This window comes from Salminus brasiliensis, chromosome 6 (genome assembly GCF_030463535.1).
Source record: "Salminus brasiliensis chromosome 6, fSalBra1.hap2, whole genome shotgun sequence".
In the NCBI taxonomy this organism is placed as follows: Eukaryota; Metazoa; Chordata; class Actinopteri; order Characiformes; family Bryconidae; genus Salminus; species Salminus brasiliensis.
Genome location: NC_132883.1, coordinates 40,125,310 through 40,152,072, shown reverse-complemented (window position 1 = coordinate 40,152,072; position 26,763 = coordinate 40,125,310). Strand labels below are relative to the sequence as shown.

At 43.0% G+C, this 26,763-nt stretch overlaps 1 protein-coding gene across 2 annotated transcripts; it reads right to left on the bottom strand.

Moving 5' to 3' along the window:
* Positions 1-644: 644 nt before the first annotated feature.
* Positions 645-26,763, bottom strand: rab11fip1a (RAB11 family interacting protein 1 (class I) a). Of its 2 annotated transcripts, XM_072682393.1 has the most exons (5): positions 26,106-26,763; positions 13,454-13,887; positions 12,434-13,295; positions 3,990-4,101; positions 645-3,545 (listed from the first exon to the last, which is right to left on the bottom strand). In XM_072682393.1, exons 1-5 carry the CDS (start codon positions 26,453-26,455, stop codon positions 3,357-3,359), a joined length of 1,947 nt encoding a protein of 648 aa, XP_072538494.1. In that variant the 5' UTR covers positions 26,456-26,763; the 3' UTR covers positions 645-3,356. The 2 variants fall into 2 exon arrangements, with proteins under 2 accessions (XP_072538494.1, XP_072538493.1); XM_072682392.1 differs by lacking the exons at positions 12,434-13,295; positions 13,454-13,887; positions 26,106-26,763 and adding an exon at positions 4,890-7,415.

Below are 26,763 nucleotides of genomic sequence, written 5' to 3'. Positions count from 1 at the left end.
CCTGGTGAGGTCGGACTTTGGCGGATGACAACTCACTGCCAAGATAGCAATGAACCTCTGACTGTTGACATCTGCCTAGGTTGTTTTTTTAGTCAGTGGAGCTCCTGTGTGTTCTGTTGCAGAGATAGCGATATGCCAGAAATTTACCTGAACACACCTCATTTCGAGACCACCGCGCCCATCAGTGTAGATATATTCACAAGCAAAAACATCGCAGGCGGAAAGAGTGGAAATAGACTGTTGGTGGGGTGTAAGATAGGGCCTCAAATGTCCATATTATTAAATATCTTCAACACAAACAACAGTTTTTCATGGGGTGTCCGATCGTTTACGTGAAAACTGCCGAGTGTCATAGGGTTCAATCATAAGGCCTATGAAGGTTTTGTAAATTAGAATAGTAATGAAGTTGGGGCCTATATACAGGGTTGAAAGATAATTTTGTAGCACATGGTCAATAAATAAATATATATTACAACACTGAAGGCATCCTAAAATATTTTAAAACATATATAAAAAAAAAAAAATCAACTCTTGTCCATATCCATTTGAAGCAGGTCCAGGTTTCTTCCGTCTTTTATAGGGTGTCCACTCCGAGTCTGCAAAAACCTTGAGGATTTATTATCGTAATGAAAAAGTCGGCGACATTTTAATAGTCCATAGTTTTATTGAGGTTTATAGAGCAGATAAATGTACACAAAGCTACAGAAATAATTAAGAATCTTACAAAAACTCTCGACGCAATAAACAGATAAACAATTTATTAAACAGTAATATACATACTTTCATATTCAAAATATCTTTGATCATCGGAATGTAGAAAGAAAGTATTGGATAGTGGGAACAGAGAAGGCACAGGTACGCAAATCAAATGACAGTCTTATTGCAATGACCTTAAAGCCTCAATCAGGGCCTGAGTTGTGGCATCAACGGCAGCCATACACATGCAAGGCAGCGGCCCTGCAGTGGTTTAGCACAGCTCCCTTATAGCAGTACCAGACTTTGGCCTGTTGGTTACAGCGGTGCCTGTGTGAGCACACTGCAAGACAAGCTCTTCTTCACAGAATAACAGGTCTATTCATTTATAGTGTCTGAAAAGTCAAACCTGCCATTTTCTTCAAAAAACCTGGTAACATTTCTGGTAGCTTTTGACAGTGGTGGCAAGTTCAGGTCCAGAAGTAAAAAAAAACGTCCCGAATTTTGTTCCCATTTTGCCTGGGAAGAGCAGCTGGACCTGAATTTGCCATCACTTGCATTTGCAATCTTTAAAGGAAGCACTTTTCCTCAATTGTACACTCTTACAAATGGAGGTGCTACAAAGGGTTATTTGAGCAATGCCATAGAAGAACATCTGCAGTTTCATAACCAATCAGAATTCAAGAAATGGTTGTTCATGGAGCCAACTATGTTTCTTCTTGGTCATGGATTAACCCTTTAAACCCTTCGTTAATGATTAAGGTATTAATCCCAAAGCGAAAACAACTAGGGCCTAAAATAAAAGTCATGTACATTTTAATAGCAACACGTGTGACGACATACAGGGTTTAAAGTGTTTACGGGGTTTAAAAGAACCCTTGGTAGCACCTTTTGTTTATATTTAGAAATATTTCAACTGTCAGTTGGACCAAAATCCTTAGGTTTCTTACTTTCTGGACCCGAATTTTCCATCTCTAGCTCTTGGAATCTTGAAAGGAAGCACTTTTCCTCAATTGTGCACTCTCAAATAAAGGTGCTACCAAGGGTTCCTTGAGTGATGCCATAGAAGAACATATGTGGTTCCATAAAGAACCTTTAAATTAGTAAAGTGAACCTTTATATATACACAAACACAATATTTTAAACCTTGTAAAAGTTTCTATACATACACCTGAACACTTGGTTGTTTATAGAGCCAAAAACGGTTCTTCCATGGCATCACTTAACCCATTAAACCCAAGGCCAAAGATCAGTCATTAATTCCAAAGCTACGACTACTGTAAAGCAGTTTAGTTTACCAGATTTTGGGAGTGCCACAGGGTTCAATCATAAGGCCTATGGGAGTTGTGTAAAATAGAATAGTAATGAAGTGAGGGTCTACATACAGAGATTAACTGGGTTTAACAAGGTTGAAAGACCCCTTTGTAGCATGGTCAGTAAATAAATATATGTTACAATACAGAAAAGGCATCCTGAACAAAGCGATTTCATAAATCAAGATCCAGGACAGCAGTTCAAACAATAAATAACGATAAATGCTAAAATACCTTCAAACACATAAAAAACAAACTCTTGTCCACGAAATTTGCAGCAGGTTTGGAAAACGCCACACAACAGTCAGATTGGAGAAGACTTCCTGGCAAAAGACCAATAACCGTACATGCTCACCATTAGTGTAATTCTACAGCAGTAGTAGTGTAGCCCTCAACTTAGGTAACTGTAACCGTAACACCCATCTTGCAACGGTCACCCGAGGTATGAGGTAACAAGATTAAAACAGCACGAATACAGGCACTGATTCATCTGCTGATGGGCTGACTGTGCTGAAAAGAGGACGCACACAGTGGAGCACAACCACATACTTTATGACCCACAAAGCCATTTTTGGACTTTTTAGAAAAAGCCTCAAATGCAAAAACAGCAGTTTTCACTGACGTCACTGTAACACAGCCCAAACACCTGCAGTGAAAACACAGGCCGTGCATTTACAGCAATGAATAAATCAACTGCTGTCATCTAAATGCAGCGTGCTTTGCATAAGTACATACACAGTCATTTTCCCCAAACAATAATTAAGCCTAGTCCTGGGTTCAATTTTCCTTTCAAAGGACTGGATGGAGAAACTCCATTCAGAATGCTCTATAGTCCAGGACTAGGCTCAATCCCTGTCTGGAAAACCAGCCCACAGCGTTAATGACTAAGAAGAGTTTTAAATTAAGACAGAAGCTTATTAAATTAAGACATAAATCCAGCATAAATCCCTAATCCTTCATTCATCACCCTTCTGTGATTTGATCTTCCCATCTAGAGCTAGGTACAACTAGGTGGACAGCAGATGCACAGCACGGTAGAGATATGGCTAGATTAAGATCTAGCTGCAGCAGTAGGGGTCCAAACACATTCACACAACAGTTTTACCAAAACAAGCTAAAAACCAAAGCCTTGATGTGCCTCCAGTCAGTCAGGTAGAATGAATGTAGAGCCGTAGTGCACAGGTCACTGTATACACTATAAGAACACTACTTGACTGTTTGATTTGACTACCTGACACTACTTGACTTGACTGTACCAAATCTAGGCCTAGTATCAACACCAGCCAGCCAGCCCCCACCTCACTACATCATAGGGTCACAGTGTTTATAAGAGGCTTGAGAAGCCTCACCCTAAGCTTTAGAGTTAAGAGCCAACAGGATGCTGGGTTTCTCATCAATGACGCGCACCAGCAGGTTGTCGATGTAGTCTTCCAGCTCGAGGATCTTGGCGTCTTTCTTTGAGAGCTCGGTTTGCTGCTTCACCACCAGCGTGATCAGCTCCTCCTGAGTCAGCTGAGTATACGGGCCACTGTCCACGGTCTACGGAAAGGAAATGAGAGGGAGAGGTCGTAAGAAATTAAAGGTTAGTGGGGAGTACCTAACAACATGAGCTTTTGCTACACCAAAAGATGGACACCCATGAATAGCTAAGCGAGTAAAAGATGACCCAGTTTTCAAATAACAACAACAACAAAAAAAATAATTAAAAGGGTGCAAATCAAATGTTTGGGGACTCATGGTCAGTCATCAACTATCACCACTTGTGTAGCAGCAAAGAGTCCTTCAGTTCTTGTTGGGATTTTAGCCCGTCCGTCCTTGCACAAGGCTTCTAGTTCTCTGAGATTCTTGGATGCACACAGAACTGTAAGCTTGTACTAGTACTTTTCCCCCATCACACGTAAAGCAGACATTTAACAGACCAGGGGTGCCCAAGCTCTTGCATGCCACTGTACTTGTTTATAGTGTTTGTTTAATGGGGCGCACCTTGGATTTCTCAGCCACTTCTCGGATGGTTGGAGCCTTCAAGTCTTTGCTTACAGAAATGCTGCTGGGAGGCTGGCTTTCTGTCGAACTCAAGGGTTTTACAGGGTGTGGTCTGAGGAAAAACAGAGAAACAGACTTCAGTGAAGAAAATCAGCACAAATAAGCAGGAATTGCTATCTTGAGAGCGATAAATCAAGATTGTTTTCTTAAAACTTGGGTTAAAGAGAATATCTGTGATTCAAAGAATTACACTTCATCATCAAAAGCAGCAAACACATGTGAGAAGGAACAAAAAAGTACAAGATGTGTTAGTTCTCCCATCTTATACGAACCGTCAAAAGACTATTAAGCACATCCCCAAGAGTCAAACTTAGCTTACTGATTCAAACCAGAGTTTCCTTATATTATCACGATAAAATAAGGGAGTACAGACACACGCAACTTATAGGTGGATGTGGTCCAACAAAACCTCCATCAACATATAAGGTCGTAGAAATACAAGCATTGTTTGGCGTACCATTCCCTACAATTTCATTAGTTTAAAAGGTGGTTTCCTGGGCAGATAAGGCCTAATCTTGAACTAAATGGCTTATGGCTAAATGGTTAATAATGGTAATGCTTGGCATAAAACCCTTCTCATTGTAAGACTAGGCTTAATACATGTCCCAGAAACCAACGTTTAGGTCTTTGGGCCTCAAAAGAGAAGATCACTGCGGCCGTGAATCACCAGTAATTCGCAGATTAACCATCACAACCCCAGAAGGGAAAAGAATCCTAATGATTTCACAGAGAGCAGAAAGCGCGGCACCTTAGACATAAGAGCCAGAGAGGGTCCCAGGGTTAGTAGAAGTTGCTTCTTAAAAGAAAGGATGCCATTGGGGGACTGTGGGTTGTTCTCACCTGCGAGGGATTAAAGCCCCACTTCCACCACTCTGCGAGCTGATGGACTGAACCTCGGAGGGTGAGACCCAGGCACGAAGCATGGTCCTGCCCCCTAAACCCGGCTCTGGTGTTGCTGATGTGGACAATGCTTGAGAGGGGGGCGCGAAAGGATCCATTCCCCAAAGGTCTGCTTTTGAGGTGGCCATTGTGTTTTCGCCACTGTGAGGCTCAGCAACACTAGTAACGGTCAATTCAACATCTTCTGGGTCTTGCACAAACTGAGGGACTGGTTTGTCTACAACACGCTTCTGCGATACAGATTTCTCCAAACTAACTGGGGGTTGAGGAGCTTGCCTTTTTCTTTGGGAGTATCCTTTCTGAAACGCTGGACTGGACTCTTCTAAACCACTTTCATCTTTTTTTGATGATCCAACTGCTCCAAAGAATGGATCATTTTTGTCTGTAGATTCGATTGATCCAAAGAATGGATCGTTTTTGCCTGTAGATTCGACCGATCCAAAGAACAGATCTTTTTGATCATTAGAGGCAGACGATCCAAAGAATGGATCTTTTTGATCTTTGAGGGCAGATGATCCAAAGAATGGATCTTTTTTACCTTTGGGGAAAGACGATCCAAAGAATGGATCCTTTTCGTCTATAACAGATCCAGAGAACGGATCCTTTTTATCACTGTCTGCAACAGATCCAGAAAATGTTGGTGTGGATCCACCAAATACACTTTCAAAGTCTTCTGGTGATAATCCCAGACCTTTAGGATCCTTTGCTTTTGGTGGGCCACCAGTGAAGGGGTCATCTTGATCCACGCTTTGCTGTGGCAAGGCCCAAGGATCATGAGAGATTAGCTTATCATTTGGGAAAGGGTCAGAGTTCATCAGTCTTTTCTCAGGATCTTTGGATACATCTGCAACTGACTGCGTTTTTGCCATTTCATCAGTTCTGGCAGTATCAGGTGTACCTGACACTTTCCCAACTGTGTCTGAACCTGTATTTTCCCACAAGCTCCTACTAGTCATGGGACCTTTTTTCCCTTCCACCTGGGCACTTTCTGATAATGCTGAACTTCGAGGGGTAGGCTGCTCTGGTTGAACTGCTCTGACTGGTTCTTTGCTTGATGCTCTTTGTCTGGGTTTGGCTAAAGGCAACTCTGTAGTTTCCTCGTCAGAGTTTGAATTCTCTTGCGAGTTAGATTTTTTTACAGCTCTGGCAACTGGTGTCGGCTTCTCGTTTGTCTCTGGGCTTTGGAAAACATTCTCAGGAGAAGTGTCCAATGTTCTCTTTTCCTTCTCTTGAAGTTCAGGCCCACTCTGGAGCCTTTGTCTGGTGTCAGTACCCAAAAGTTTGGCAGCAAAACGGTTGGACTTATCCACAGTGGCATAGACGGGTTCAGGGGTGTGAACTTTCTCGGAATTAACCTCAAGCATCTGTCTTGTTGGTTTGGGCTGGACAGGAGCCTGTTTGGCTGAGATCAGAGCCTGTTTGGGTGGTACCAGGGCCTGCTTGGGTGGGATCAGGGCCTGCTTGGGCTCAGTTTTCATTTTGGGAGCCGAGGATTTCTCTGGATGATCCTTAGGCTGCTGGTCGAAGCTTGGTGATTTTTTGGGCACTGCTTCATTAGGGCCATCTACGCTCATTTCTTCTCTGATATGAGGAAGGTGGGAATCTATCTTTCTCTGGTTGACTTCTGCTATGATGTGTTCCCAACGAGTGCTAGTCATTACCCCATGCCTCTTTTTGGGAAACAGAACTTCATAATCAGGCAGAGGAAGAGGAGGTCTTTGCTGGGAGGTTGCTGAAACTGCTCCACTTGCTCCATTCTTGGATAAATCTCCAGGGTAGCTAGGCGGTCGAGTGTCTCTATGATTTTTTCCTGACATGTTAGCGGTATATTCACCACTTGCCAGGTTTTCCATGCTGCCACGTGGGGACTCTGTGAAAGTTCTCTGGGGCTTAGGAGGTGCCACAGAAGAGTGAAAGTCGGAAAACGACATGTCGCAAGACTCGAAAGGGTCGCTAAGGGCAGATGGTTCGGGGGAAAGGCTAGAGGCAGGGAAAGTGGTCTGGATGTCTGAGGTATTATCTGTATCAGGCTTTGGACTGAGAGCCAATCTGCCAAGGAGCAAGAACACAAAAACACCAATTTGTGAGTCCCAGTCCACAGTTACCCATCAGGTATATCCTAGCTTTAAACAAACATGCTGATAATCCTATATGACTGAATAAAAGAATACTAAAGAGCTCAGACCAATGCTCTTGCAGTCTCATCATTTATTCATCCCTTCCCCCATTAGTTGTGCTTAATAATGCAACCTTTTGAACAGTATACGTTAGCCATTATACTTAAGGGCTGTCCTTATTTTAAAAGGATCCTTAAACTGAAGCCCACACAAAACCTTGTAATTGCCACAGTGGTTTCACCATATATAAATCTTTATTTTTGAATAATTCATATGCATTACATGCATGAATCAAGTGATAAGTGCAAGTGGATCCGAGACTAAATCACATGAGAATCGACGTGTAAGCCATTTATATTACAACCAATAAAATCAGTTTATATAAACTCATATTTAGAGTCAACTAAGAGCCGTCAACCTCCCTAAATCTGCACAAACCACACTACTGGTTTCTCTACAGTGCACCTAAACGTCTACTATACATCTAGAAAACAGGGAAATGATAGTGTACCTAACCCCAACACAAACACGCAGTACCTAACTCCAAAAAAACACACCACTTAAACATTATAATTATTATTATTATACATTTCCATCTCCAGTCAAGAGCCAGCGACTTCATTTACCTTCATCACTGCAATCCCTACAGCTTGCTTACTCACCCCTTGGAGGAAACTCATATTCCCAAAGTAGAGTGGGACACACAAAGCAAGTAAGTCACAGTCTTCCTCTTGGTGCACAAGACATCCCATCACCCATCTGCAACCTGTTTATCTCCATACCTATGCATCTCAGCTGACACACCAGGCCACATTCCCTCACTGCCGACCAATCAGACAGCCTCTGTCTAACTGGTCCTGTAGGCTAGTCTTAAAAGTCAGAAGGAAAAGGCAAGGAGGAAAATGACATTCCTTTAGCTTGTAAGACCAGGTATGAGAGGATTTAGTTGGTATCACTTAAGGTAAAAGCATTCTTTTAAGCCTCAATCTACTCACTTTCCTGATTCTCTTCTATTATCGATAGATGTAGTTTCCTTCATTTTCTATAATTGTCTGTGATTTAGGTTGAGCGGGACTAAATTTGACCGAATCTTTGACTGACGAACCAAGAAAGAACCAAAGGTTAACGATAGGTTTCCTTTACCTACCTCGAATCCACTAGATAATTCCACTAGTTCATCTAACCTGCGCCTCCCTAAAACACAGCACCACCTCAACGCAAGTCTGCCGGTCACACTGACTCCACGCTTCCTAGTTTAAGCTCAGTGTTCTAGATTATGGTTCTGGAAGTGTAACCATCTCGTCACATACGTAGAATACTTCTGCCTTTTAATTTAGAAGGTGGCGATTTATGTAAACAGACACGGCTGCAACGAGGCTGGAGCTACACTTCACCTTCTTACTGAAGGTAAGGTCATTTTTCATTCCACCTTAAATGGTGCAGAGCTCACAGGAGGCAGAATGGAACAGTGATGGTTTTTAAGGTGGAATTTCAGCTTCATGCTACAGTATGACAATTAATATCAGTCAAATCCAGTGAATACTAGGGATACACCGATCCGATATTAGGATCGGGTATCGGTCCCGATATTAACAAAATTAGCTGGATCGGGTATCGGATAATTAGGTTGATCCACAGAACCAATCCTTTCACTTTAATTTGTTGGTGTGAGACTGCATTAAATGTGCAAATAAATAAATGACAAATGGCAATTAGGTACATTTATATCTATGTTCATTTGTTATATTATATAAAGTCATGTGATGCCTTAAGTCTCTCCCACACGGTGAGGTGTAAGGTTTATTAATTCAGCAATGGTATCGGAGTGGTATCGGGTATCAGCCGATATGTAAAGTTTATGTATCTGTATTAGTATAACTGAAAAAGCCGAATCGGTGCATCCCTAGTGAATACATGAATCAGAGTCAGGAAGGGTCACCGATTTATTAACATGCAAAAACTGTCTATAATAATAAACAGAAGCATTTTAGGTATACGCCTTTTCTTTAACTACACCGGCGCCTCTATTGACAGAGGTTGTTTACGCTGCCATTTTGCTGCCACAGCTTCTTAGAGCATTTCACTATGATTAAACTGTATTAATATATGTTGAATATAACTTGGGGAAATGCTGATTCTCTGGCATAGCTTAAATGTTAGAATTAAAGAGAATTCGTAGATATTTAAAACCACTAGACAGGGGCTGGGAGAGTGAAGAGCCTTTAACGAACCATTAGCTTGGCTTCTTAAAACCTTTTAAATGTTCTTCACATTCACTAGAAACTATTAACTATCTACACCATGATTATTATATTATGATTATGATCAGAGCAGTTCATCAGTTTAGATGGTTTGGTAACTTTTATCAATAATTTATAAATAGTTCTGATCAGAGGAGGACGGGTCGGGTCCCTCGTTTCTTCCTCCAGCTCTGAGGGAGGTTTTCCTTCCACTGTCGTCGTTGGGGCTCACTGGGGGTCTTGGATCCTTCTTGTCTTCATACATTATTTCTTTTTTGTCTGTCTTTTACTAATTACTAATTATGTAAAGCTGCTTTGTGAGAACAACAGTTGTAAAAAGCTATACAAATAAATTTGACTTGACTTGACTTGACTGGGCAATATGACAATATTTTATGGTATCGTGATCAATTTTGTTATCGTGATAGCAATATGCTTTTCTAAGCATATGGAGGACACCACTGATCAGCTGCAGGGTTCATTACAAACAGTGTGATTAGACTGGTTTAATTAGATGAAGAACAGCAGATTTTGTTATACAAATCACTGCACTCAGGATGGGAGAGTCTCTGAATAGTACTTTATAAGAATCTGTGGTTATTGATATTTTTAGTCTGTGATGTATGTATCGAGATCAATATTGTGTATCGTGAAGAAAATCTTTAAATATCGTGATTTAGTATTTTTACCATATCGCCCAGCCCTTCTTCCCACACATCTCTCTCTCAGAAAATGGTTCTTCTATGGAATCACTAAAAGAACCCTTTTTTAGTCTCTTTATTTTTTAAGAGTGAACATGAGGCACAAATCAAACTGATAAATATGAGAAAAAAACATCTGACATCATCCATAGCCGGATACCAACCAGCTAGATCATGTGATCGGGAGAGGAATTTGCCATCAGGAGAGGGAAACAATATTCATCTTTGTCTTCAGCTGATCAGTTTAGATCAACAGAAGCTAGAATTACTAAGAGGACCCTGCTCAGGGCCCTTAATCCAGCCCTGTAGAAACCTAACGGCAGCTCGGGTTTCGAACCACAAACATGTAATCAATAACTCATAGCTCTAACCACAGAGCCGATGTCCCCGAATAACAGAATGACCAGTGAGGACAGGACCAGTTTCATCAGATCTTACTTATGAAACACGATGGGTAAAATACAACAGTCTGACAAAGAGCCTCACGTCAAGATTAGGCTGTTTGTTTTTTAGGCCAAGCAGACAGAGGTTTGGGGATTGGAATTACAGCTCTCTTATCTAAGCTACTAAATGCATTAGCTCAACTTACCATTTCACTATGCAGCCTTGGCTCAGAGATGAGCTGACAGTTACACAACCCTAGAAACTGACATCAGCCTCATTCGCCTCAGAGATTCACCAGACTGCCCAATACTTTTGTGATGGTGTTATCAGGGGATGCACAACAGCAACACAAATATATGGGCAAAATATCAGCGAATAATTGCTCCAAAAAATATTGGCATCAGACAAACGTTTAGATTTGACAGATATTCCACAGTATCAAACAGATCAAACTAATTAAAGCCAAATGTGTTGATTTGATTTTTTAAAATAATTTGTCTATTTTGTTTCACCTTTTTCATCCAACATGCTACTGCCACTTAACCCACCTGTTCGTAGCTCCCCCTAGCACTAGCAATGCTCCAAACACTGGATTGGTAAGCACATAACATCTCCTGCGATACATGCAAAGCCAGCCACTGCCTCAAGCTCAGAGGAAAGTGCCAGGTCCCCAGCTCCACCGCACCAGCCAACGGTCACCTGTACCGCTTAAGGAGTGATGAGGAGTGAGGGCGCCATCTACCCAACTATGCTCTTTCTGACTCCTGCTGCTGGTGGTGGCAAACGGGGCATGGCTCGGGACTCCAACTCGCCACTCCTTAGCCATAGTGGTAGAGCATTAGAATGCTGGGCTACTTTATAAGCTGATAAGTAACCAACTTCAAGCTCAAGTTCAGGAGGGTGTGTGGCGGTCTGTGACTAGTGGCATTTAGTTCTGGGTGTTTCCCCACTTCAATGATCAGCTTCTCCTCATTAATCACCCACAAGGGAGGTTCTTGCGAGCAAAACACACAAATGTCACAGAGTCATCCTACTCCAAGTGAAAAGGTTCTTTTATTATGACAGCTTAAGTTCCATTAAAAGACTCTAATGCTACATCACCTTAACCTCAACCAATCACCAGCATCCACCTTTTTTTTTTTTTTTTTTTTTTTTTTAAAGACCTTTTTTTTTATAATTCTTTACATGCATGCCAGTATCCCTGCTTTTATATGCTTTTGTATTTTCCCTCCATCCTCCCTTGGTCCTGTCTGGTTGCTCAGGGGGTTGGCTCTGCCCCCCCTCTTCTCGTACGGCAGGATCTGCGAAGACCTGGGCTAATAATGGGGCCTACGCCAAAGGGCTTTACCATGCATCATATTATATCAAACAACATATCATATCATATCATATTAAAGGCTTGCCTCTTGTACACTGGAGTCTTCTAAAATAAATTCTTGCATTTTATGTCAATTTCAAGTCAAAAGTCAGTCATACACTATTGATTTTGGTGTATCGTCTTGGTTTTACTTCAATGTAATGATGATAAAAACAATCCTGAGTGGACAGCTGTGACGCACTGAGGAACTGAGCAGGGCCCAGAGTCCATTAGTGTCGCCACACATTGGTGCTGGTGTGTATACCTCCATTAAAAATGATAGTGTCCTGTGTGCAACGCCCTTAAGAGATAGGTTTGAGGTAAGTATGAGCTCAGAGATTTTTGCATGTGCGCTCATCTATTTCCAGTCAGAAGCAGCAAAAAACTTACCGTAGATCCCTGAATTTCCTGTATTTTCCTAATTAAGGATATATTAGACAACCATTACCACTATTTCTACATTTCATAAATGTTATCAGGGGATGAACAGATTCCAACTTCAGATTCTTTACTAATAATTTTTCAATTTTTCATTTTTCAAGTGCTACCCTTCACTTTTGAAGAGCCTGGAGGACAAATGTATCATGTGACGTCAGGAGGGACGATCTTTAGGATCACCCAACCCCTCACGAGGTGACCCTGACGAGGTCATTCAAGTGCAGTAATAAAACATCTGAGAACGTACCTTGGCTTGACTGCAGAAACCTTGGCTGCTGTGCGCCCAGGGAAGACACTGGTTGGTGGCGTCGGGGTAAAGGTACTCCGCGCTCCCTTTTGGGAGTCTGCTGGGCTCTGCTCCAGGAAAGCATTTGCGGTGTCTGGGCTAAGAGGAATTTCCTCAAATGGGTTTGTGGAGGCAGGAACTTCCACATGTTTGGGATTCTCCCCTGCTGGAGGGCTGGGCTCCTCCTTCTTCTTCCCCAGGCCAAAAAGAGAAGTCAGCCTTTCTGCTACTCTGGACTCCTCTTGGCGCCTCTGCTCCTCAGCTTTCTTTGCCTCTTCCTCACGCCTCTTTCTTTGACGCTCTTCCTCCTCCTGCCGCTCCCGCTCTTCCTTCTCCAACCTGCTCTTTTTTTCGTCTTCCTGCTGTTTTCTCATTCTTTCCTCTCGCTCCTGTTGCCTCGTTCTCTCCTGCTCCTCCTGCCTGTCTAGAAGCTCCTGCAGGCGTCCATCTTTCTTGTGCTTCTTCTCTTCATCCTCTTGAGGGTGCTGTGGAACGGGTGAGGCTTTCTCCACTGACTCAGGCTTGTAGGTAGGGATGCTGAGGCCTTTGAAGGAGTCGGCTGAGACATCGGATGCGTTGCGCTCATGGTATTTCCGCAGGTCTTCCACGGAGCCCTTTGCAGAGCTGCTCAGGCTAAGAGAAGATCCAGAACTTGGCTTGGGTTCTTGTTCCTCAGCATAAACGTGGCTGCCGTTGATACAGAGGTTGTTCTGCTCTGGGATGTTCTGTTTAGAGCGGTTCAGCAGGGAGAAAGGGCCCAAAGATACTTTGCTGTCTGTGCTACTGGTCCGCTTGTGGCCCAGAAATTTGAATTTGCTCTTCACTATGAGAGAGAGAGAGACACAGAGAGAGAGAAAGAGAGAGGGAGAGAGCATACTTTATATATATATTGACTTTATAGGGGTCATACATAGAGGGCAGAAAACTATTTTACTATGGTAACAACACCAGCAACTTCTACTGAACAGTGTCTGGACATACCTTCAGGGGACTCAGCATTGAGCCCTGAGGACCGGCTACTGCTTAGCGGGCTATTCTTCTCAGGCAGTGTGCCAAGCGTGGACATGGACTGGGACACGCCCCTGTGAAGATTAGACTTCGGTGCAAAGAGAGACTTCAACTTTGAGGACTTCTTGCTCTTTGTAGATTGTACGCTAGCCTCCCCTTCCCCTTCGCTGTCCGTTAGCACTTGGCTAACCGTAGAAGGCACGATGGCGGAGGCCGAGTCGGACAGTCCTTCCTTCTTCTTGCCGCGCACCTTGTCTTTGAGCTTGGAGATGCGAGACCGAGGCTTGTCCTGCATGGAGAGGTCGAACATGCTGGCTGTCATGTTGTTCCTCATGAACTGGATATCCAGGAAAACCTCGCCTCTCTCTTTATCAGCTTTTCCATTTTTATCCACCAGCTTGTACCAACTGAAAACAGACAAAGCATATGTTGTGTTAAGCTGGCATCTTCACCGTGACCTTCAATTTCACACTGAACTCAGGCTGGTATTTGGGTCAGACACACATTAGTTTATGTCAAAATAAATCTTGATGATCTGCTTGATGCACCCAACTGGTAAATAAAGTATGGAAACAGAATAAGGCTTTTGTGACTCTTCTGGACACAACCGCCAGTTCCAGCAAATCACAGGTCATGAAAGGCAGCGGGTCAATAATAAACACAGACAATTAGTCTTTGTGCAGCCTCTGCGCTGGACTCCTCTGCCCTGTATGGGGATTAGCCAGTGTTCAGCACAACGGGCAGATAGGAGTGTTCTAGAGAGCCCTCTCGTTAAGTAGAAAAACATGCCTTTATCCACCCACGCTGTTGTCATAATACACTCTGACAAACACAGGGAGCTGCAACTGCGCTGGGATGCCACACAGCGACTCCCACGGACAGGCCAAACGAACTGTGGTGTGGACACGAAGGGAGGGACTACAGGGACAACATTCAGAGGAGCGGCCTTGGCTTGTACTGCATAAAGTTTTCACTTATCTGAGGACTACTCCTATTGGTATAAGCAAAGACCTTCATGTATATTTATGATGCACTACATGGACAAAAGTATTGGGACACCTGCTCATTTTGTTAATGTTGTTTCTTCCAATATCGAAGAAAAACAAAATCAATATTTCTGCTTTTGTTGGAGTACCTGTATCACCTTCAGAATCTAGCTAGATAGCTTGGTATATGGGTTGCTATGTGAACCAGGCCTTGTGACTGTGCCAGTGTCTTCTCACATTCAGCATGCGACAAAGCAAAAGCCGGGCGAGCAAGCTAAATGCTAGACGATACTAGCTTTTACCAGCTCTCTTTTCTCCAGCTTCCACTTCCTCACAAACTCCTCTACCTCAGCTGACTACCAAACTGATGCTAAACGCTAGAGATGGAACGACAGATCGGCTATGGATCGGTAGCGGACAATTTTCAATCCAAATATGCCTAAACTGGCCGATCCTGAGAGCTGGTCTGATGATATGATCCATATTGTGCGAGTTACTGGAGCTCTGGGCAAAGTCACAGGGCACTGCAGTTCCTCATTTAACTGCTAGATGTCAATACAGATCTCACTTACAGCTGCAAAAACCCAGCGAAGCCAGTGCTGAAATTCGCTAGTCTGATTTTTTTTTTTATTTAGATTTTTTTATTTATTAAAAGCATCTGACTTAAACTCACATATTTGTAGAATTTATAAGTGACACGCCTCATAGGGGAAGCAGATTTAACACCACTATCTGGACACCCAACCCCCCCCCCCCTCTCGAGAGTACTCTCAGCCCAGTACAGAGAGTATCAGAACCCAGCAGAGCTAGCAAAGACATATGGCTGGCTAACGATGCTTTGAGCTCTACAGTGCGATTCTGCACAGGATTTCGCATGAGTCGCTCAGCTGGTGCTCGACAAGGTTTGACATGGTTTTACATGTGACTGATTCCAAAAGGTAGAGTACATTTAATCTTGAGAGACGATGCAGGAACATAGCAGAAGCGCTGCACAGTGATTTATTACCAAGTCTGCCTGGAAAGTTGAATGTGGCATCCAGTGCCACCCTCGCCTCCAAAACACTGATTGGTCTATCTCCACTAAACACACATCAGAAAGGGAAAGTCTTCGTAAGCCTCTTACTCCATCGGCTTATTTATAATTCCTGTAGGCCACATCATACAAAAATAGCCTCCATAAACAGCATGTAATGACAGCACAATGAACACAGACGGTTGGTGGACTTGTACCCCACACCGCAGGAAACTCAAGGCGTAGATCTAGGTGTGGGAGAAGTAACAGGAAAAGAAAACCGTCAACAGAGCAAGAAAAACCAAAGCTCATGGAATGTACTGGTGATGTCAGCGCTTGGATTTCGATAAGGCTGTACTCTTCAAGATAAGCTCGAGGAACCAGCCAATCTGCTCTGCTGCAGTTTGTTTGGGTGAACTTCAAATGTCAGTTGAGAATCAGCAAGAAACCAAACTCAATATTGCATCAGTGTAGCAATGAGCGTTCAGCTCTGCCTTCAAATCATGGGTCATACCAGCTAGGACACAAACGTCAACCCCCCCCTCTGTTTTTTCAGTAAAGAACAAAGAAAAGGGGGGTGGGGGTGGCAAGAGCAGTGAAAGTCAACCAAATGTTATGTTCCATACTCATAAAAGCATCAGTGCATGACAGCAGAAACGCATTGTAGCCAGTGGAAACAAGTCACAAAAGCTTCCTGAGGGACGTATTTCTTCCCTGAAGGTGAAGGGCATAAGTGCATTGGCCTAGACCATGCTGTTAATGGTGAACAGTCAGGGAACCAGGGCACTGGAAGCCTTCAGGAAGCCCTGACACAGACGAGAAATTGACTGAAAGGTTTCGTATGAGAAGGCCATGCCGTTCTCAACGCTGTGCTATAGATTACAGCGCAGTAACTGTTAGGGGTCAGTAACTGTGATCGTAGTCGTAGTTAAAAGATTGCTGAATAATTGGCCTTATGATGACTGCATGGAAACTGTTTATCAAAAAGGCCAACGTTATCAGAGGTAGAGATAAACTTGAGAAGTTGCTTATCGGTTTGACAGCTGAAAGTACAATCGTAGCTTACCAGCAGCTGTTAGAATATGACCTTGCGCAGTTGACAACACTAGGACATTATTCTCATTCCAGAACATATGAAGAATCGTATTCGGATTGTTGAAAGACAGTAAGAAGTAGCGAGTATTTTTTTGCGTTTTACACTTAGCACAGCAATAGTGGTGGGTGATCTGGAAATACGGTATTGTTACAGGCCTGTGGTGGTAACTTATTTGGGTACCTGTGAGAACAATAACCATGGTAAAAGTCTAAACCAAGGCTAAACCAGTTCAACAACAGGAGCTTGTAACTGCTAATTACTTGGCAATTATTATAAGAAATTATTCAATATTACTAATAATATATCAGTAACTCCTACAAATTATTCAGTAACTGCTAATTACTTGGCAATTATTATAAGAAATTATTCAATATTACTAATAATATATCAGTAACTCCTACAAATTATTCAGTAACTGCTAATTACTTGGCAATTATTATAAGAAATTATTCAATATTACTAATAATATATCAGTAACTCCTACAAATTATTCAGTAACTGCTAATTACTTGGCAATTATTATAAGAAATTATTCAATATTACTAATAATATATCAGTAACTCCTACAAATTATTCAGTAACTGCTAATTACTTGGCAATTATTATAAGAAATTATTCAATATTACTAATAATATATCAGTAACTCCTACAAATTATTCAGTAACTGCTAATTACTTGGCAATTATTATAAATTATTCAATATTACTAATAATATATCAGTAACTCCTACAAATTATTCAGTAACTGCTAATTACTTGGTAAAGACTACATTATAAAGTATTTAGTATTAAAATTACCCATTTTACCTGCTAATGACTCAGTACTACTATCAAATATTCATGAACTAATTATTTGGCAATTACTTTTACTTTGAAATTCTACTATTCAGCAACAGTTCAGCAACTGCTAATTACTTGGTAATGACTATACATTATTAAATAACTTCAAATGTTTTAGTACTACCACACATTATTCAGTATTCAGTCACTAATATACACAAACTAATTAAACTAAACTTTCACAAACTAATTCTTTGGTAATTATAGTAGTTACTGAATATATATTATATATACACACACACATATTTATATTTACTACTGAGGACCAACCTATAAAAACTGAGACGTCCATCATTACCGTGGCTCCTTTTTGCCTCCCCCTAACTGGCCCTCCCAAAACAACCAGAGAATTAAAGATGGAAGCATAAAAGAGCTTTAGCTAATGGCACCAGGAAATGAGAATCCAGAGCCTGCATTCCAACCTAGTGGTCCCAGGCCACTGTGGGGGTGGGGAATGTGTCCATCAGGGGAGGTCAGAAAAACAGACTGTGCTATGCGGTTACTGCCAGCGCCTTATCAGCCCTTATAAGACCTGAGCTGAGCCAAGGCAAACAACCAAACAGCAGCTACGGAAATGAAACCCTGTTTGTACGTATGAACTGAATTTGATACAGTTGAGATGTTTACAGTCTATTACGGTCCAAAGGTCAGAGAATAATTCTGACATACCTGACCACTGTTTGACAGTAATGGCTAATAGATGTGGTTTAACGGTAGTGTAAGGGGTTAACAGGAACGATGACTTCATAAGGATCCCAGTGTCCTCTGCTTCATGTATCCATGTTGACAAAGAAAACACTGAACTGATGTCTCCAGTCACACATGGGCCTTAAACACTGGACCGGTCCATCCAGTCTGGTCAGCCTTTTTATTTAAAAGACCAGCTGGTGAATTCTCGATAGGGCTGAGATGCAATATTTGACGACATCGCTGACGCGAAGCCACTCACAGGTGTGTCAAGCTTTAAGGCAGATTAAGAAAATTAAAAGTACTGACGTTACACTCGCTACAAAGGGTTCTTTGAACAATGCCATAGTAGAACCATCATTGGCTCCATAAAGAACCAAATGTTTGTGGACACCCCTTCTAATGAATGCATTCAGCTACTTTAAGATGTGCAAATGCAAACACACAGCTTGTCTAGTCCCTGCTGAGCAGTATTGCCAATAGAATAGGACTCTCTGGAGCAGATAAACCTTGACCTAATGCCAGGTGGAACAGGCTAGCAGTGGAACTGTTCTCTCTGGAATGATGGCTGGTGCTCCATCCAGTACTTTTGGGATAAACCGGAGAGTTGGTGACCACTTTAACGCTCTTGTTGCTGAACACAATCAAATCCTCACAGCGGTGCTCCTCCAAGACCTAGTAGAAAGCCTTCCCTGGACGAGTGCTTTTAATAAAAAACTCTTGAGTTCAAATGACCAGATGGACAAAAGTATTGGGACACATGGTGTATCTATGAAAAACCCAAGTCAATTATAACATAACATAAGTCAATTATAAGGTTCTTAACCAATCAGCTAGCTTCTAAAATGTGGTTCCTCCATGGCATCGCTCAAAGAACCCTTTAAAGCGTCTATTTGGGAGTGCAGAACCCTACATTCAGGCACATACACACAGGATTCCAGTGTTTTGTGGTTGTTTGGCTGGGATGCACTTTTTTATTTATTTATTTTTAATAAATAAAATCATAGTGGTGGGGCAATATTTCAGAAGGTCTGACCCATACAGAAGGTAAACCCCATCACAAGGGATAAGGACACCCTTGAAGGCAATGCTGATCAATGTCAAGCTGGGCCCTATCAACGTTACACTGAAGTAGGACAGTAACCCTACACCAGTAAGCACCAAAAAAAAAGGAGAAGCAGAATTCAATAGCCTCGCGTGAAACACCTGAGAGAGATAGAGATAGAGATAGAGATAGAGATAGAGAGAGAGAGAGAGAGAGAGAGAGAGAACAAAACTGCACTCTGAACCCTACAATATCCTGCCATATGATAATACGCCTTCAGCAAGACAGGCCTCCACAGCAGACAATAACGCCACAGATTACTAATGTGCTGTAAACACAATGGATGAGCTCATCTACGAATGAGACGCCCTCGATACTCCACCACAACAAACGGGCAGGGACACCTTCCTTCAACGTGGACCTAACGTGATGGAAACCTGTCCTTTTCGCCCTGTGAAAAGAATAAAACACACTGACATTAAACAGGCACGTAATCTCATTATGTAAAGTTCAGTCCTCCTGCGTCCTGCTCCGTTTCAGCTGTCAAATGTCAAGCCTGTTTTAGCTAAAAGGCTGCACCCAAATGGCGCAGAAAATGTCTCACAGCAATTAGACCAACTCCCACGCTATTTTTAAATCGAGCAGCGTAAGCAGCGCTAACTGGGAACCAACCCAAAGCAGACGGACAGGTATCCCCACCCCAACGTCTGAGCAGGGAGGGTCCCAAAGGGTGGGGTGTTTGCGGCCAAACATGAACATCATGACGGGATATTAAGGTTTGAGAAGGATCAGGAGGTGGAAACATCAAACAACTGGTGAAAATCTGATCTATACACCATGTGTCAAATGTTTGTGGACACTCCTAATAAATTCGTTCAGCTACTTTGTGGCTAAGTTCGGCCCACTGAGATGTCTGCAAATGCACGCACACAGCCTGTCTGGGCTAGAGGGTTAGAGAGCCTTAGAGCTGTGGAGCAGTGGAAGAACCGTGTTCTTCTTCTTCTGGAATGATGGTTGGGATGAGTAGAGGACTTAGGGAAGAGGTGGGGTGGGTGATCATTTAACATTCTGACCTCACTGAACGCTCTTGTTCGTCCCTGAATGCAATCAGATCCTCACAGCAGTTCTCCAGAATCTAGTAGAAAGTCTTCCTTGGATAGTAAAGAGAGTTACTCCAACAATTTTTGGGAGAAATCTTTTTGATTTCAGAAGAAACAAAGAATGAATCCCAATACTTTTGTCCAAAGAGTGTATCAGCTCTTTTATCAGGCACACATTTGTTCAGTGTTGTATAAGTACTGGCGACGACTCACTGCGCCATAATTTACATAATTACGTACTTGAAATAACCTACAGCACATCTACTCATATCTCCAATTCAACAAACATTACTGTAGGAGAAAGTCATTTTGGTGCATTTCTATTGGTCCATCACAGAATTCACTTTTCACATTGAAAAAAAAAGTGAAAAATATCAAAACTGGAGATACAAGGATTTTGCATGATGGCGTGCCCCCAGAGGCACCTGAACATGGCCTGAAAACATCATGACCTGAAAGGCAAATAAGAGGAAACTCGCCCACTGATCAGTTTGCATAAAGAGCAGCATTGGAAGACTAAAAGCTTCCAGCTAACAGACTGCATCGGCTGGACACACTTTACCACAGAGCTGAACTTCCTTATATATGGGAAGTCGGCACAGAATAGCAATACAAGCAGTTACAAAAAAAAGAAAAAAACCACAAGGTACGAACTGCTACCGAGACTACGCTCATGTGGGAAGCTGGCACACAGTTTTGGGAACATGGGGGGGGGGGGTGATGAGGTGGGAATGAATCACAGATGATTCAGCACACATACTGCCTATGAACCATCACAGCGCCCTTGAACAGGGTCCTCCAGAGCTCGACACAGTCTGTAATGGCTGACCTTGTCCTCTGATCTTCCATTTGTCAGACGAGAGATGGGTGAGTGCAGCGATTTTCACCGATTTTCGAAGCTGCCCCAGAACTGTGTGGAAGTGACATACCATGAACCTCTGAAAAGAAAATCCAGCATCACTAAAACAGAGCTGTAAAACTTTTTAAAAACATTTTAAAACCCACAAAACTGTGGACTTACAAGGTTTACCAACATCTACATACGCCCTGCCCATTAGCGAAAGCCTTTCGAGGCTAAACGCAACAACTGCTTCAAAAACGGGAATTTGCAAGCAAGGCTAAAAAAGGCTTAAAGCTAATAATAGGCCGATTGAGGAAAGTGCAGTTTACAGGGATTTGCGTAGTCAAGCCGAGAGACTGTGCCACTTAGGGTTGGAGGGTTGGTGTGCAGCTAAAAGGCTATAAACCAATGCAGAACACAGATTAACAGTACGTGCCCACATGCAATCAAATCCTCGCAGTAGTGCTCCAAAATCTAATAGAAAGCCTTCCTTGGACAGTAGACAGTTACTACAGGATGATTTTTTTCTTCAATTCAGAAAAAAAACACAATGAATGGGCAGGTGTCCCAATACTTTTGTCCAAAAAGTGCATCTGCTCTTTCACTGGCAATGATTCACCTAATTACTTACAAGAAATAACCTACAGCGCTAACCATATAATATAAGCATATAATTAGTGAAAGCCTTCTGAAGCTAAGCGCAACGGCTACTTCAAAAGGCTAAAAGCTAATGATCGATCGAAACAAGTGCAGTTCAGAAATTTGGGTATGGAATCTGAGGGACTGCGCTTTCAGCCACGGCAGCAGGTTAAAAGCTAATGCTAGGTAGATGTGAGAAAATAAAGACACCGCACAGAGTGGATCCAAGTTGATGAAAGATTTTCTCGGCCAGCAGAACATGCCGTAGCGGTACGTGTCCACTCCCAGCTTGCACACAAATACCGCGATGGCCCCTATTCCTGCAATAATGCATGCTGCGGTTGTCTTGCACATGCGGAGAACGCACTGAACCTTTCTGACTGGGAATGTAATCAGACACATGTGTAGACATGACTATTATTCTTATTATTTATTTAGACTGGTTTGATTAGATGAAAAGCAGCAGATGTTTAATACAAATCACTGTATTCAGTCTGGGAGAGGATCTAAATAGTAGTTTTTAAGGATCTGTAGCTACTGATGTTTTAGTCTGTGATTACATGTATCGTGAGAAAGTCTTTAAATATCATGATGTAGTATTTTTACCATATCGCCCAGCCCTAACGTACCCTATTGCGATTGAGTCAGACTCTTAGTCGGATTATCAACGGATTATCCGGCTGCGTGTAAACGTTGCTATTAAGAATATATATGGAAATCTGCAAGTAAAGAAAATCGCAGAATAAAACCCAGTGTGATTGGTGGCTTAAGGCATATTAACAGGGTGGTAAATAGGCTTGTACAACAGCATCTGAGCATTTCTTGCCCCCAACCAAAGCTGTTGTCTTACTACTGCTACTGATACAAGTTAAAATACATTCTTAGGCACCTTTTTATAAACAACAACAACAACAACAGTCAGTAAAGTAGGCTGTGTAGAACGTGTCAGTAAAGTCACGGATACATTGGTTAGAACACCACAAGATTCTCTGGGAGCTCCAGCAACTGTATGGGTTTGTTCAGTTCCACCAGCAGCTCTGATTTAACGAAGGACTGATTGGATAACTGATTCTGACTTGGTGTTGAATGGGAACTGGAAATACCGGCCTTCCTCCAGGAGGGCCTGAGAAACGGTTCAGCACCCAAAATCATATTAAACCTAACAAGTTTCACAGTACAGTGTATTTAGTCCTCACTGCAGATGATAAGAAACTGCGCCTGTACACAGTGTTCTTCCTGGACCGTCCACTCTATTACCTTACTACTAAAGACCAGGCCTGGGGGATGCAACTGAGCTGGCCGAGCTGCTGTGATTACAGAACAGAAGAGAAACAGAGTAGATGGGGGACCCATTTTCCATCAAACTTCAACCCAGAGATGCCCACGGCCTTTAGTTCTCATGCCATATGATACCATCACAAAAATGCGCTGGTGTGTCTGCCCCGAGAGGGAAAGTCTGCTGACAATGCAAACAGATGAGGTCACCGGCGTGCACTTTAACCATGAAGACCAGCATGCTGGCTGATTTATTGATCTCAGCGCTCTCTATCTTGATTAAGTGAAACTCAAACAAGACTGGGCACTGCAGAGAGATGGCGTAGCGCTGCGGACACTCAGCAAATAAAATGAACGCGAGATTGATCAAGAAGTCTGGATCAAAGACACAATCAGCAGAAAGAGAAAGACAAACACTAAACTGGCAGCAGGAGTCGATACGGCGCGCGGCTGTGCTAATACGTCAACTGTGAGAACAGTAGAACGGATAAAGGCCTTTCCTTTCAACCATAACAAAACAGATGATGAAGCACAGATCTTGTCCCAGCCCTGTCAGATGGGCTGGAATGATGTCCCTTGTGGCACTGGGCGGGCAGGCCTTATTAAAATACCCGTTTAATAGCTTTTGTCTGGGTGTGAAGCCCTAGAGTACAACTGTAATTATGAGAAAGAAAAAAAAACGAAAACCAAAGCCATGTAAAAATATCCACATCGATTTCATATTCTGGGTCAATGTCATATATATATATATATATATATATATATATATATATATATATATATATATGCTGATTTGGGACACTTCTGGGCCCCATAAAGTGTTCAGTGCTCAGCATAGAGTGTTCAGTGTCTGTCTGTCTGTCTGTCTATCTCTATCTCTATCTGTCAAACTGTCCCAACTGGCTTCGCCTAATGACTATGCTTGTGAAGCAGAACTGAAGAGCCAGCTGGGCTCAGAAGCTCTCCATCCCTGCCCTCCAGACAGAACACAGCCACAGATGTGTTCTGCACTCTCGGGCCAGAGGAATGCGAGTTACCCTAACAGAGAGAAAGTGACGTGTGTGTGTGTGTGTGTGTGTGTGTGTGTGTGTGTGTGTGTGTGTGTAAAACGAAGTGTCCTTCACGCTTCATACTGGGAAGCACAGGCAGCTACATAGTCAAGGGGGTGGGACGAGTCAGGTGGGTCATTCAACCAAGCCCAAGCAAACACAGAGCTGAAGAAGGTCAAAAACTCTGTTGAAATCAACTCTCAGTACAGGGTAAGCTTTAACATAGGCTCATACACTGAGCCATAGCATTTAGGAGGGCACTTTATTGACTTGTTTTTGTGTCAGTCATGTTAGCTGAAACCAACGTTCCTCTTAATGATATTGAGAGGTTTTTTTTCTTAGTCATATCGCCCAGCCCTCCAGTGATACACAGTCAATTATTTAGCGGAGAGCAGCACTACTGGGAGAGATTAGGGGGAAAAGCAGCCTTGGCTAATTGCTGTGGTTGATAAAGTAGCAGTAGTATCAGGTCAATAGCTATCAGGTCAAGATCTATGAATTACATTATTTAAAGGTCCACTTTTGGACCTTGTACCATGCTGGCTACACCCCTCACAGCACAGCACAGCACTTTTTTTTATAGGCTCCAAAAAACCTGATTAAATCCCGTGACCATCAACATATCAAACCACTTGAGAGATGCGTTAAGGCCTCTAAAGGGAAGCATGCTGAATGAACATGCTAGCATTTTTTCCGTTTTGCAGATCGCTGCAATTTCGCTGTACGTTGCACTGAACAGAAAACCTGGTGATGTCTGCACATCTGTTCATTAAATCAATATTAAAGTAAGTGTGTGACCCTGACAAAGATCAATAACAATGACTGAAGAACCGTCGCTGTTCTGCAGTCCAGCATCTCTACCCTCAAACATTTCCACTTGACACACAGGACTCAGCTCACCCATCTGGCTTCAACTTATGACTAGAGGCAGCTGTGCGGTACAGGCCAGGCCTACAGACTTCCTCATATCTAACAAAAGGACACTTCACATATATCCCACAGCCACATATGATGGGTGTCCTAGTTTATTAACCCACGGACAAATAAAGGCAGGGTGAGTTTCAGGTTCTCCAACGGATTCGGAGCACGACTGACAGGATCATTAGCCAATGTTATGACTCAGATGTAGGAAAAACATGAACCCGTGCCATGCAGGTGGGGCCCACACACGCCTGGAGTTGGGAAATACTGTGGTAGAGCTAGTTGTGTGTGTGTATATTAGCAACCCTGAAACCGTGCTATGAGACCTTCCTCCTCACCATGGTCCAGTGACAGTTTGACCATGACTAAGCACAAAAGAGGAAGCATGATCATGCCTTTCATGGTCATTCGGAGTGGTCTGATGGGAAAAGCCTGGTTTGAGAGAAACTTAGCTAGGCAGAATTGTCCACAGCGGAGTGTTGAATGGACCCGGATGTCCGAAAGTTTCATGCTTGTGTTGGTTTGCTCACAGAAACACATTGAGGGCCAGCAGATCCATTCGTTTACATGTATGGCCTAATCCAGCGCGACTCAGGCCTACTTTCGTAATCATGTGGTGCTGAGTGTAGGAGTCTAGCTGGGTCACTTGACCCTGGTCTGCCACGGGGAGGGGATGCTGTTATCCACTACGCTACACCACCTTCAGAGCATTGTGCAGCGTATGAACAGCTCCCAGAGATCATGTATTTTTGCCATATTTACCATTGTTTTAGCATTTTTAACGTTTCACAATACGGGAGAAACCCAGAATACACTGGTTTTGCTGGTGGACTGATTGATTGGGGTAAATAACAATGGCTATATTTTGGTGACTCCTGGCTCCATTCACCACTATTGAAAAAAGAAATCGGTCAAAGTTTATTTGCGATTAAATCTTTCACTTTAAACCATTTTAATAAGTGAATGAACTTTACTCACATCTCAGAGATAGAATTATTGGACTAAATTATATTGAAACATCATTGAAGTTCCCCTTTAATATACACTTATATTAATACATATAATAATGAGTGTGTGAAGCAAATGAATATGGATCACAATAGAAGAAGTGTTACACAGTAAGGGATCTACTCACTCGGTCCTTTTTCGTGCCTTGTTTTCTTGGAGGTCCACCAGGTTGATTACGGCTTGTCCCAGGAGCTTGTCCAGACCCACCAAGGCGCGGTGCATGACGATGATATACAGAGTGCATCGGTCCGCGTTGCCGTGGTGGAAAAGCGGCAGGTCGAAGGTGGCTTCTTCCTTCCAGACGGGCGCCACGCTCTTCTCCACCACCGAGGTGGAGAACTTATCCTTGGCCACCTGCATGATGGCGTACGCGTCGTTGGTGCCATTCTTTCCTTTGAGCCGCAGGTTCCGAGCCTCCAGCACCGTTACCTGGACGCTGGTGGGGTACCACTGCTGGCTCTGCTCAGCCAGAGACATGGTCCTAGAAAACAAAGCAGGTTCTGGAGACGGTCCGCCCGTTTGGTGGATCTCCTAGACTCCCAGGCTTCTCTTTGGCGACCGTTTTCGTAAACTTACCTCGCTAGCAACTCCCTCCCACCGCGCTGGCTGGAGCTTTTCCACCGCGGAGGCCACTCCCCTTGCGAGCGGGTCGCCGTGTGGAGCCTGCCCGCTTCAGGTGATGCATGCAGGTGAGGTAGTCGGTGGCGGAAACGTGGGGCTGAACCTGCCCACGGATGACCGCAGCGTCTAAAGTTAGCCTGTGTCGCTGCTGGCTTATGGTGCAC